This window comes from Hydra vulgaris, chromosome 15 (assembly GCF_038396675.1).
Source record: "Hydra vulgaris chromosome 15, alternate assembly HydraT2T_AEP".
Taxonomy (NCBI): domain Eukaryota; kingdom Metazoa; phylum Cnidaria; class Hydrozoa; order Anthoathecata; family Hydridae; genus Hydra; species Hydra vulgaris.
In genome coordinates, this window is record NC_088934.1 from 10,280,001 (window position 1) to 10,292,500 (window position 12,500).

Genomic DNA, 12,500 nt, shown 5'->3' on the forward strand with positions numbered 1-12,500 from the left:
TATTTCTTACAGGTTTTCTTATTTATCAAATTTTTAAATATTTGAATGTGATCATTCTATGTGTGGAAAGAACATTCTCAAGTAATTAAAGATGTTATTCCTAGGTGGATTGAAGCAGGTGTACTGGCCACCAAAAGGATTTTCATGGAAAAAAGCAATAAATAAAAATATTCTCTCAAGTGATAATTGGCTATATTTTCCAATTTAAAAAATAAAGTTGACACATGGTCAGTTATTTAAATTTACTAATTTAATATTTACTTATTCATTCAAACGTAACATATGCTATGATATGTAAAAAATTTAACATTTGTATTAACTTAATAGTTTAAAAATATTTTGCACCTGATAAAACTGAGTGCATGATATGTGAGTATACAACTCAGTATGAAGGAATAAAGAAGAAAAAAATAGAATGGCAATGAGATTGAGCGTAAAGAAGTTGAAATTGATTTACCGGTGTTTCATAATGTTACAAATTCAAAGCGCTTTGGGAATAGTAATACTTAAAACTGAAAGCGAAAAACACACTTAATAAGTGATTACGATGATTGTGATGTGACGGTTCAACATTTGAATCGCCAATGATCAGAAAGATTTTAAAACAAAAAAACAAAAATAGTTTCTATCATAAATGGTAATTATTAAATTATTTATTTACTTTAAATAAAAGTTTTGTAAAATCCACACGTGACGTTATTTGGTATATGGTTGTGGTATATAACAGGGTTGTTAAAATGTTAAAAATCAGGGAAAAATTAGGTAATTTTTTTTAGGCTAAAGAAAATTTATGGAGTTTAAATTATTTTCAGAACAAACCAAAGAAAACTTTTAATTTATTAAAGTTTTTTTCACAACTTGTTTTCATTAATTATTTTTATTTTGCTTGTCAGTAAATATAAATTTAATTGAGATAAATTAAGAAAAAAATTAGAAAAATTGAGTAGTTAAATTATTAAAATTAAAGTAGGTGGCCACTCAGTATAAATGATTAAATAACACTGTAGCATTATGCGAATGTAAAAAAGTGGTCTACTATTCCTACACCTCTGGTATTGCGCAATTGTAGTTCTTAAAGCTGAACTTATGTTCCCAATTTTCTGCAATGATTGTAAAACTATTTGAATTTTCCATTTTAGCAAAATTATTTATATTAGATGAATTAATTAAAACTCCAGTTCAAGTTTAACATATTTTATATCAAATGCAATAACTTTTATCCATTTTTATCAGGTTTATTTAATTATTTTAAGTTTTTAATTATCAATCAAATTAGAAAGGTGATTTCTTTTACATTATTTTAAATTTATTAATTGTGAGTTTAAACTTATTAATTGTGAGTTTAAATTTGTTTATTGTGAGCTTAAGTTTTTTTAATGTGAGTTTAAATTTATTTATTGTGAGTTTAAAGTTATTTATATATCATTTTCATTTAGCTTCGTCGACTTCATTATCTGGTAACAGAACAATTTTCTTTTGGTAGTTTTTCAATTGGGTAAAACACTTTCAAAACGTTATAATAGCGTCTTTTTTTTTTCAGATAGTAATGAAGTAACAAGTAAGTTTGATTTTATTATCTAGATTTTCTTTTTCACTTTAAAAAAAAAAAAGTCAAATTAAAATGGTTTTTTCTATTTTAGATCTGAAGCAACAGCTTGGTAAGCAAGAATATATTGTGCATATAACTAAAGATATATATCCTTAACTGTCGGTTATATATGAATATATTTTATTGTTAATAAATTATATATATATTTATATACATATATATATACATATATATATATATATATATATATATATATATATATATATATATATATATATATATATATATATATATATATATATATATATTTATGTATTTAAGATTAGACTAGACTGTTATATTGAAAATTAGCCTATTAATATTTAGAATCTTTAATTGTTGGTTAAGTTTCATTTTTAATTTTTATTATTTTTTCTTTTTTATTTATCCTTCAAAGGCGAGTCGGTAGGTTAGGCATACTGTACTTGATTTAATTTGTAACTTAGTTTAAACTATTAATTTTTTGATAAAGTCTTTATAACTTTTTTTTTACTACTTTTTTAAATTTTTCTAATGTAAATATACTTATGTTATGTACTCATATACATTTACTTATGTAAAAAAATTCAAATGTTCATTATTTACAAGTTTTTTTCATCTAGATGAGTTGTCAAATGGCAAAGGTAAAATTTCATTTAAAATATCTTTTGTACGTGCTTTTATTTATCTTTTAGCAAGCAAGAAGAATACTTAATTCTATGTTTTTTTTTGTTTTAAATAAAACACCAAACGGTAATTATATGTTCTAAATTGCTATAATATTTGCTTGATTATAAGTAATACATTTTTTTAATTATAATTTTGCTCCATCAGTTAAAATCAAAATTTTAAAATTCAGTTAAAAAATTGTATCAGTTTTTATTTTTATTTTCAGAATTTACGTATGAAGATTATAAAGTCTTTCGGCAAAAGAAGCCCAGACCTTTGACCCATCGGTCATTTCAGAGGTGGATTCAGTATGGTGGGTCTTACCACCCATTATTTAGATTGAGTGGCCAATACCCCTCATACAGGGGTCGAACATCCAGTGGGATAATTAAAAACTTTCAGTTCTACAACTAAAAAATTTTTATTTATAGACATGAAAGTTTTTGTGCGTATATATGTATATATTTGTATTTTGTAAATAAATTTTGTTTTTTCTTTTGTGTACAGTGCGTGTGTGTGTGTGTATATATATATATATATATATATATATATATATATATATATATATATATACATAAAATTTTTTTTCGTAAATAATTTTTGCTCTCCTACAGTAAGTGTAGGGTAGATTAGGGCAATATGAGCATCTTAAGCGGAAACTGGATTTTTTCATATATAATTATACTGGATCTAATATTTTTGCGAATAATCAATTTTTAGGTATCTCTATTCATGACTCACTTAGATATTTGGACGCCCGAAATTTTTTATTAAAAAAACAGATGTTTTAAAAAAGTAGCAAAAGTGCTCATATTATCCACACCACTTGGCAATATGAGCACTTTAAATTAGATCGAAAAAATAACATTAATGAATTAAAAAATACCAACCTGATAATAAGAACAAAATTTTTTTAATCAAAAACATAATCTAATTTTTGGCATAAACTTAAGTTTAAAAAAAAAGATCTTAATATCTCCTACTTCTGTTTTTTAAATATATTTGCTTTGCATATTTTATAGACAATCCCTTAGTGTTATATATTTAATGTCTGTTTTCTGGCCTTTTATAGTTATATGTATAAAGAAAACATGTCTGTTAATATTTACTGTAATGTGATCCTACAAATAATTTAAGCTATTTGCTAATGCTTTGCGTAATTGTTGTGATGTTATTGTTGTAATGTTTTATGTTGATAGACAGCTTGGCTTACCTTCCTGTTGGTGTCTATCGGAAAAAATAATTATAGGTAGTTTTACTATCTGCTTTTATTCATTTACTAAAAGCCAAGATAACATTTGATATTACTACAGTACAATTTTTATACCTCATACTAATTTTGATTTATCTTTAGTGCTTTCAATTATTTTGCTCTTTGAATGAGATTAGTTAAATGAGTTGGCTTTTGAACGAGAATAGTTAAATGAGTTTTCTTTTGAACGAGATTAGTAAAATGAGTTGGCTTTTCAATAAAAAGATTTTGGTTTCAAAGTTGAACACCATAGTCAAATTGCTCTGGGTTAAGTAGTTTTTAAAAATACTTTTCTACTTCGTTCTTTTTAATTTTTACTAACTTACTTTTCTATAACTTCCTGCTAATATGGATTCACGTAAATTTTTAAATATATGTTTAATCATCGTCCCTGTCGTCAAAAATTATTTTTAATTATTTTAATATGGTTTTCTTTGCAATAGGCTATGCTTGGCTTCTCGGTCCTGTTGATGGCGGCTGATATAACTGGTTTTGAAAAGTGCCTTTAATATTAATTGGTTTTTAGGAAAAGTTTGTTTTATAAAGGGTTTTTTTACATATATATATACTTTTTATACACATTCAATTACATATCATGTAAATAAATTTGTTTACAAAAAATAGTCAACACAAGTTTAAATATACTTTTTACAACTGTTTTATATGGTTTTAACATCTGTTTTATAATCTTTTCAGCTCATTAGGCTGGGTGAATAAAAATAGCAACTCCTTTTACTCAGCGCTTTTAGACTAATTGCTCACCTATATGTGAATACATTTATCAATTTTGGTCAAATTTCTATTCACGTAAAGCGTAACAATTACTTCAAAAACGTTGAGTAAAAGCAATTGCGTTCTTGAATAAAAGAATTTCTTTTCATACAAGTTGAAAAGTCAGATTTTAATAAGTTATATTAACATACAAGTCAAGGTATAACTTTTGTGAATATTTATTTTTTAAGTTGCACTCACCACTCTTAGAAAAATAAAGAACAGTTTAAAAAAAGTTTGAAACTACTCAGTTAAAAGTAAAATTAAGAGAAAAAAAAAGGAAAATTTATTCCGGATAATTTACCTAAATAATTTTCCGCAAGTTTAAAATAAGACTTGATGATCTATGCATATAATTCAAGTCATATTTTAACCTAACGATTTTGTTGTGATTTGCGCATACAACGTTCGAACGCTGCGAATTAAACTTAACTGTAATCTGTATCTTTAATGAAATTTAATAAAATGTAACTGAATCTTTAATGAAGCTTACAATTTAGTTGAACTAGGAAGCCAAGAAAAATTAAAGTAAGCAAAACTAGAAAGACATTAATAAACTTATATTTCGTTTGAGAAAACAAATAAAAATTAAATTGTTATTAATAATTTATTTACAAATACTTTTTTTTAATTACTAAATAAGACTTGGATAATCTATGCTTATAATTCAAGTCATGTTTTAACAAAACGATTATGTTGTGATTTGCGCATTTAGTGTTCAAATGTTGCGGAACAAATGGTTAACTGTATCTTTAATGAAGCTAACAGTTTTGTTTAATTAAGAAGCCAAGAAAAATGAAGGTAAGCAGAACTAAAAAAGTATTATTAAATTTAGATTTCATTAGAGAAAACAAATAAAAGTTAAATTGATATTAATAATTTATTTACTATCCCGTATTACGGGTTGCCTACTGCTAGTATACATAAAAAAGTAAATCATTAATAGCCAACACGATTTTCAAATAACAATTACATTTAAACAAAAGCAAAGTATTCTGCTACTAAGTTCTCAATCGCAATCAGTGTCTAATCTATGGATCACACTAATGAGTTAAAAACTTTTTCTTTCTTGATCAATATAAAAATAAACTTAAGCAAAAACTTTTGATTATTAATAGCAAATTAAACTACTAACACATTTAACTTGTAAAAATAACTTGTTTTTTAATTATTTTTGTATTTGTTTTTTTACTTGTTTTGTTTTGTTTTTTTACTACATTCTGGACCATATTTATTCTTGATCTTGATCCGAATCTTAATAAATCTGATATATAAACACTTGTAACAATAATATGTTTAATAAAATCTCTGTTTTGAAATGTGTAAATAAGTGAGAACCTATATATTTCTTGCATATTACTTTCAATATTTATTCTATAATTTTGTATTTTGCAAAACTGGATTTCTCAAAAATTTATTTTATATCAAGTATACATAAAATATAAATATAATATATATAAATACTGTTTATAATACTAGCACCTAGCATTCTTTCTCTTGTTGTTGAAGTTTTGTCTCACTTTTATTTGTTTGAAACTTGAAATCTTAATGCACAAAAGTTAAAAATAATAATATTAGTAATATAAAAGAACTTTTATATTTGTATCTATTTATATATTTTTGCATATATTTTATTTTGATATAACAAAAATGTGTAATTTAACGACATAATGTATCTTTTTATTTAAAACCAAACTTGTTTTCTTATTGCCTCTATTTACATTTTAATAACTAATTCTGTAAATTTTCTTTACGGTAAAATACATAATAATAATGATAAAAGGATTTTCAGGAAAAATACATAACAAACATTATTTGCAATGTCCTTTTGTGCTAAAAATTACAAAAATGCATAACCACTTGATTTATAATTTTTTTGTAGCAAAAAATAACGAATATTTTTTTAATCAGATTTTAAAATTTAAGAAAATTATACAAAGTAGAAAACTTTTGTAAATCTTGAAATTATATTTAAAGGTAATATAAAACAAAACCAAAATATCTAATTAAATATTGATATTACAATAGTTTTCATGACTGCATTAAGTATTAGGCTACAAATTTATGCCACAATCTTTCCATTTAACTCTTTGAATCCAATAATTGTTTGAAGAGTTTCTAAAATGTAAACCCTCTCCATTACCTAAAAATTAAAAAAAATTGATATGTAAAGGAATGTAAATATATATATATATATATATATATATATAATATATATATATATATATATATATATGTATATATATATATATATATATATATATATATATATATATATATATAAATATATAAATATTTATATATATATATATATTTTTATATATATATAATATACATATATATATATATATATATATATATATATATATATATATATATATATATGCATATATATATATATATATATATATATATATATATATATATCTATATATATATATATCTATATATATATATATATATATATATATATATATATATATATATATATATATATATATATATATATATATATATATATATATATATATATATATATATATATATATATATGTTTAACGTCGTTTCATTAGTTACTAGGCTTTGAAATAACACGTTTGTTCGTGCACGCGGTAATTGGAGAAAGATCTCTAAGGCGAGTTAAAACCCTTTAAGTTTTGGATTTTAATTATTAGTTTAGATATATTACATAAAGAATCATATTAAGATAAATAATCATTGTTAAGATTATAATGTTATTGAAATAAGTATAGAAAAAAGTTATATAAACATTTTTATTAGATAAAGTAGAAAATATTTAATGTTTTTATAAGATACAGTAGAAAGAATTTAAAGCAAAAAGTATTTTAATTTTTTATATCGTTTATATTTTATTTGTTTTATTTTTTTTTTAGCAGTTTTATTTGTGTTTTTTAGATGGAAAATAGGGGTATGGATGTTATTTAAAGTTATACTAATGCTATTTCCATAAAATGGTTATTAGTACTTTGGAATTTTTAGATGCTATTAACTATTTTTGTCTTTTTTAGAAAATATAGAAAAATAAATTGAAATTTTGTGTTACCACTGACATGGCATGTCACATATAATTGTATGGAAAGGTAAAATTTTGTTATGAGGATTACAGTTCTTATGAAAAAAAAAAGAAAGTAAAAAGTATTGTTGGCAAATATATATTTTGTTTACTTTGAATCTTTTTAAATTTTCTCACATCACTTTTAAAATTTTTGTTTGCACATGTTTATTGTTTTGCATCTATGCTTTTTTAATATGGATAATGTGTTTTTATAATAATGTAAATTGTTTTCTTATTGTTTGTGTATGTGTAAATATGTGTTACATAATTGTTTTAAAAATGTATTTAAAAATGTATATAAGGTATATATTTAACCTTATATACTTATTTAAACACATATATTGTGTTTATAGTTGATATGTATGTTTATATGATGTTGTTTCTGTGTTTTCAAAGTGCTGTGACTTGGTAAATGTTTAGAGCAAGATTTGTCAATTTCGCCAGCCAAGTGATGTACTTATAACAGAGGGTTACACGATACTGTTTAGTGTCAAACTGTTACTGCTTTAGGTCTAGCTGTTTTCAAGCCTTTATTTTTAATTACTCTAAAAATACATAATAATGCATTATAATACATTTTGCGTAATATTGTTACTTTTGTACTGTTATGTATGAATGTTATCTTAGTTAAGTTATGTTATATACATATTGTATAACCTTATGGTGTATGCTATTGTGTGTTGTTGCAGTGATGTTTTTTTGTTATCATTTGAATTGATAGACATTTGGCTTGTCTTTATGTTGGTGTCTATTCTTAAAAATGGAAAATAGGTAAAAGCCAATACAAATTATTTTGCCATATATACATGAAACAGCTAACATGAAATAGTAATATTTTACAACTACTACTCTGGTAAATCACATTAGCTTGTCTCTATAAGGTACATTGATTTTCATTATTTGTATGTAATGTTTTCCGTATTAATTTACTTTTTCGTTACATTTTTTACTTTAGATTTATCAGATGATGTATTTATCTGGTATAGAAGAACAAAATATTGTTAAGTTTTGTAAATTTTTTAAAAACGTTTACTAATAATTTTTTTGAAGAAGTAATGTTTAAGTTTTCAATAAAGGTTTTACAACGTTTTTTTTTAATTTTACTTTGTTAGCAGTATGTTTATCATTAGAATTGCATTTTTTCAATAATTTTTTTTTTATTATTATTTGCTAAGCTATTTTTTTTTCAAACAACTCCTAGCTGATATATATTTTTTTTTCAAAAGAATATTGTATGATTTATTTTAAATGACAGTCTGTTATATAAAAATTATATGTGTGCTATTTAGAGAGGAAAAAAATTATATAGGAAAGAACGCAATCTTCAGGATTCGATTTTTTATCGTTACTTTCAATTAAAAGTGAAGTTTAAATCAATGATATTAAGCTAGAAGCAGATATTAGTTTAGAAAGTGGAAATGTTAATAGAAAAGTTAATCGTCGCAGAAATGAAAGAGATCAATTTAGGCGAGATGAAATTAATAATCGACAAAATACTAGAATTGCTGCTAGATACGAAAGAATGCATTGTATTGCAAGAAGTAATACTATTCCAGATAATAATTATTTAGGAGAAATCAATTATATTTGTCAGCATTGTGGTGCTAAGAAATTTCCTGATGAAGTACATTTTTTATGTTGCCATAATGGAAAGGTAGTTTTGTCGCAACCTTCATTATTCCACAAGATTTAGAAGATTTATTTAAAGGAAACTATGCAAATAGAAATGCCAATCTCAACTTTTTTTAAATATATTAGAAGTTATAATGCCTGTCTTTCTTTGGCTTCATTTAAAGCTAATGTAGTTCAACCCATAAATCATGAGCCGCCATGTTTTAGGATATGTGGTCAAGTTTTTCATCGTATAGGTAATCTTAGGCCAAATCAAGATATTCCGTTGACATATTTTCAACTATAAATCTCTGATTCACTTGGAGCAGTAAATTTTAGAATGCAACAACGTGGTTATGATTTTTGCTTAAATGATTTAATGTTTCAATTACAAACTATTATTAGTGAAGAAAACCCATTTGTCCTTGCATTTAAAAATATGGCGGAAGTGGAAGATGAAGAAATTTGTCGAGAAGGTTAAGAAGGTTGCTCAGTTGTAAAAATGTTTTTACTTAAAGGGCAAGTTAGACGTCGCTATAATCTCCCATCACATAATGGAGTTGCAGTTGTATTTGTTGGTAAATATGGTGCACAACCTGCGTCAAGGCAAGTTGTTATTTACCCAAGAGGTCATTCTCTTAAAAGTATATCGAGTATGTCTGCCATGGGATGTTGGCTGGCATAATCATTTGGTTCACAACCCTGAACATGCTACATTGGTTAAAAATTATGTTACATTATTTCAGTATTACAATTTTAAACTTTCAATTAGACAATTTTTTTCTTCATTTTTTTATGTCAAAAAACTGTTTCAACAATATGCTGTTGATGCGTATGTTAAAATTGAAGACCAGCTCCTTGCTTTTATCAGAAGTAACCAAATTAAACTGAAAAGCAGTATGATGTCTTATACGAACATGTAAACAACCTTGGGAATGATCATAATGTTAGATCAGGGCGTGATGTATTTTTGCCAACAACTTATGTAGGAAGTTCTAGAGCTTTAGAGGAAAACTTTGTAGATAATATGGCTATAATTGAAAAGTTCGTTAAACCGCTTTTTTTTTTACTTTCACTTGCAACCCAAAGTGGCGCGAGATAACTGAAATTTTATATCTAGCTCAGAGAGCAAATGATAGACCTCACTTGGTTACTTGATTATTTAAACTCAAGTTAATTAACCTTTTCAGTGACATTTTTAAATTAGATGTATTAAGGAAAGTTGTAACACATGTTCAGGTTATTGAATTTCAAAAGCGTGGTTTGCCACATGTTCATTTTTTACTTCACTTTGCAAATGATGATAAGCTTGAAACAGCAAATTACATTAATAATTTAATATCTGCATAAATTCCAGATCTAATTGTTAATTGCGATCTTTATGACGTGGTTAAACTTGCACGATTCACTCTCCATGTGGCATACTGAATCTAAATTCTCCCTGCATGAAAGATGGGGTGTGCAGCAAAAACTATCCTAAAGAATTTAGTGCAAACACAATAGCAGTTCATAATGTTTATCCACGCTATAGATGTCGTGATAATGATTTGGCTATCAATGTTAAAGTTAACAATGTAGGTAACCGCTGGGTGGTACCTTACAATCCATGGTTATCAAAGAAATATCAAGCTCACATTAATGAAGCTTGTATGACTGTTAAGGCTATTAAATATTTGTACAAATACATATACAAGGGTCACGACTGTGCCAATATTTTCATAAATAAAAAAATTTAATCATGATGAAGTAAAGACTTTTTTAGATTGCCGTTATGTTAGTGCACCTGAAGCATTGTGGCGAAGTTTCGACTATCCAATAAGTCATATGTCACACATTATTATACGCCTTACAGTTCATCTACCTGAAAATCAATTAGTGTATTTTAGAGAAGGAGCAGAACAAATGGCTTTAGATTGTGCATCTCAACGTGATTCGCACCTATACGGCATGGTTTAAGTTAAATACTGAAAATGAAAGAGCACATTGCTATTCGTATGTAGACATTCTTTATCACTTTATATTTGATGATAAACATTTTAATGGAAGGTTCGACAAAGGGGTGGTAACAAGGTGATAGTAAGAGTGTATAGTAATTCATGTAAGTTAATCAAACTGGAGAATTACTATTTCTAAGACTGTTACTTTTGCAGGCAAAAGGAGTAGCATCTTAGGAAGGCGTGCGTTCTGTAAATGGTGTTGTTCTTGAAACGTTTCGTGAAGCATGTGTTTTGAAAAGTTTGTTGCGAAGCGACACTGAATGGCAGAATACTCTTTCTGAGACAGTTTTAACGCATATGCCAAAGCTAATTAAACTGTTTTTTTCAATAGTTTTGACCTTTTGTGAACATCACAATCCTTTACATCTCTGGAATACATACAAAACATTTATGATGGAGGACTTTATTCACCGCTCAGTCCCACTTCTAATAGCTGAACAAGCTACTCTTCGTCAAATTGAAAAGATCATTAATCTAAGAGGTAAAACGCTTGCTCATTACAATCTGTCTGGTATTGATGAGTTTATAGATTTGAATCTAGAAAATTTTGATGAAAATGTTTAACAATCTAATGACGAAGCCAATAGAATGAGAATGTTCCTTAATGTCAATTAATTAAATGTATGCAATGCTGTCCTTGTTGCATTGAGCGATCAACCAAGTGTAGAAAATCAACATTCCAGAATGTTTTTTATGGATGGACCAGCTGGTAGTGGAAAAATCTTTACGTATAGTTATTTTATTGCTAAAGACTTAAGTAGGGGCTTGAAATCTGCTCCAGCTGCATGTACTGGCGTAGCAGCAACTCTTCTTACAAATGAATTTACATTGCATGGCTTACTCAAACCCTTAACTCTATACACGGGCATTTTTTAAGACAAATTCTTTTGTTTTTGCTTGATGAAACATCCATGATACCTAAACGTGCTTTAAATGCAATTGATAGGTTGTTAAAAGATATTTGCAACAACAACTTTCCGTTCAAAGGAGAAGTCATTCTTTTTGGTGGAAACTTTAGGCAAATTCTGCCTGTTGTAAAAAGAGGACAACCAGCTGAAATAGTAGAATTATGTATAAAATGTTCTTTACAGTGGCAATGGGTGCAGAAGTTTGCATTAACTGAAAATATGAGTACAAGATGGGGTAAGTGAATTTTTGCAATGGCTACTAAAACATGGATAAGGAACAATACCTGTCAAAAAGAAGGATCCTTTTAAAGGATGCATTGAAATACCAAATTAGTGCATTATTAGAGAAAAAGAATTGATTGTTGAAAAGATTTAAGAGATGCTGATCAAAATGATTATTCTAAACGCGTGATTTCAATACTAACTAATGTTGATTCATTATCAATCAATGAAGAAGTGCTTGAATGTCTGCCGGGTAAGGTCAAAGTTTATTAAAGTGCTGATCAAATTAAGACTGATGACCTTAATGAAAGAAATAACTTTCCTGTTGAGTTTTTGAACAGCTTAACTCCTTCAGGTATACCACCTCATTGTTAAAAATTGAAAATTGGTTGTGTAATTATGCTACTAAGAAATTTAGATCTCAAAG

At 25.9% G+C, this 12,500-nt stretch overlaps 1 protein-coding gene across 1 annotated transcript in view; it reads right to left on the reverse strand.

Moving 5' to 3' along the window:
- Positions 1–5,925: 5,925 nt before the first annotated feature.
- Positions 5,926–12,500, reverse strand: part of LOC136091448 (uncharacterized) — a 110,738-nt gene continuing 104,163 nt past the window's right edge. The window contains exon 9 of the mRNA XM_065819045.1: positions 5,926–6,402. Within this exon, the coding sequence (XP_065675117.1) occupies positions 6,314–6,402 (89 nt within the window). The 3' untranslated portion in view covers positions 5,926–6,313. The remainder of the gene's footprint in view (positions 6,403–12,500) is intronic.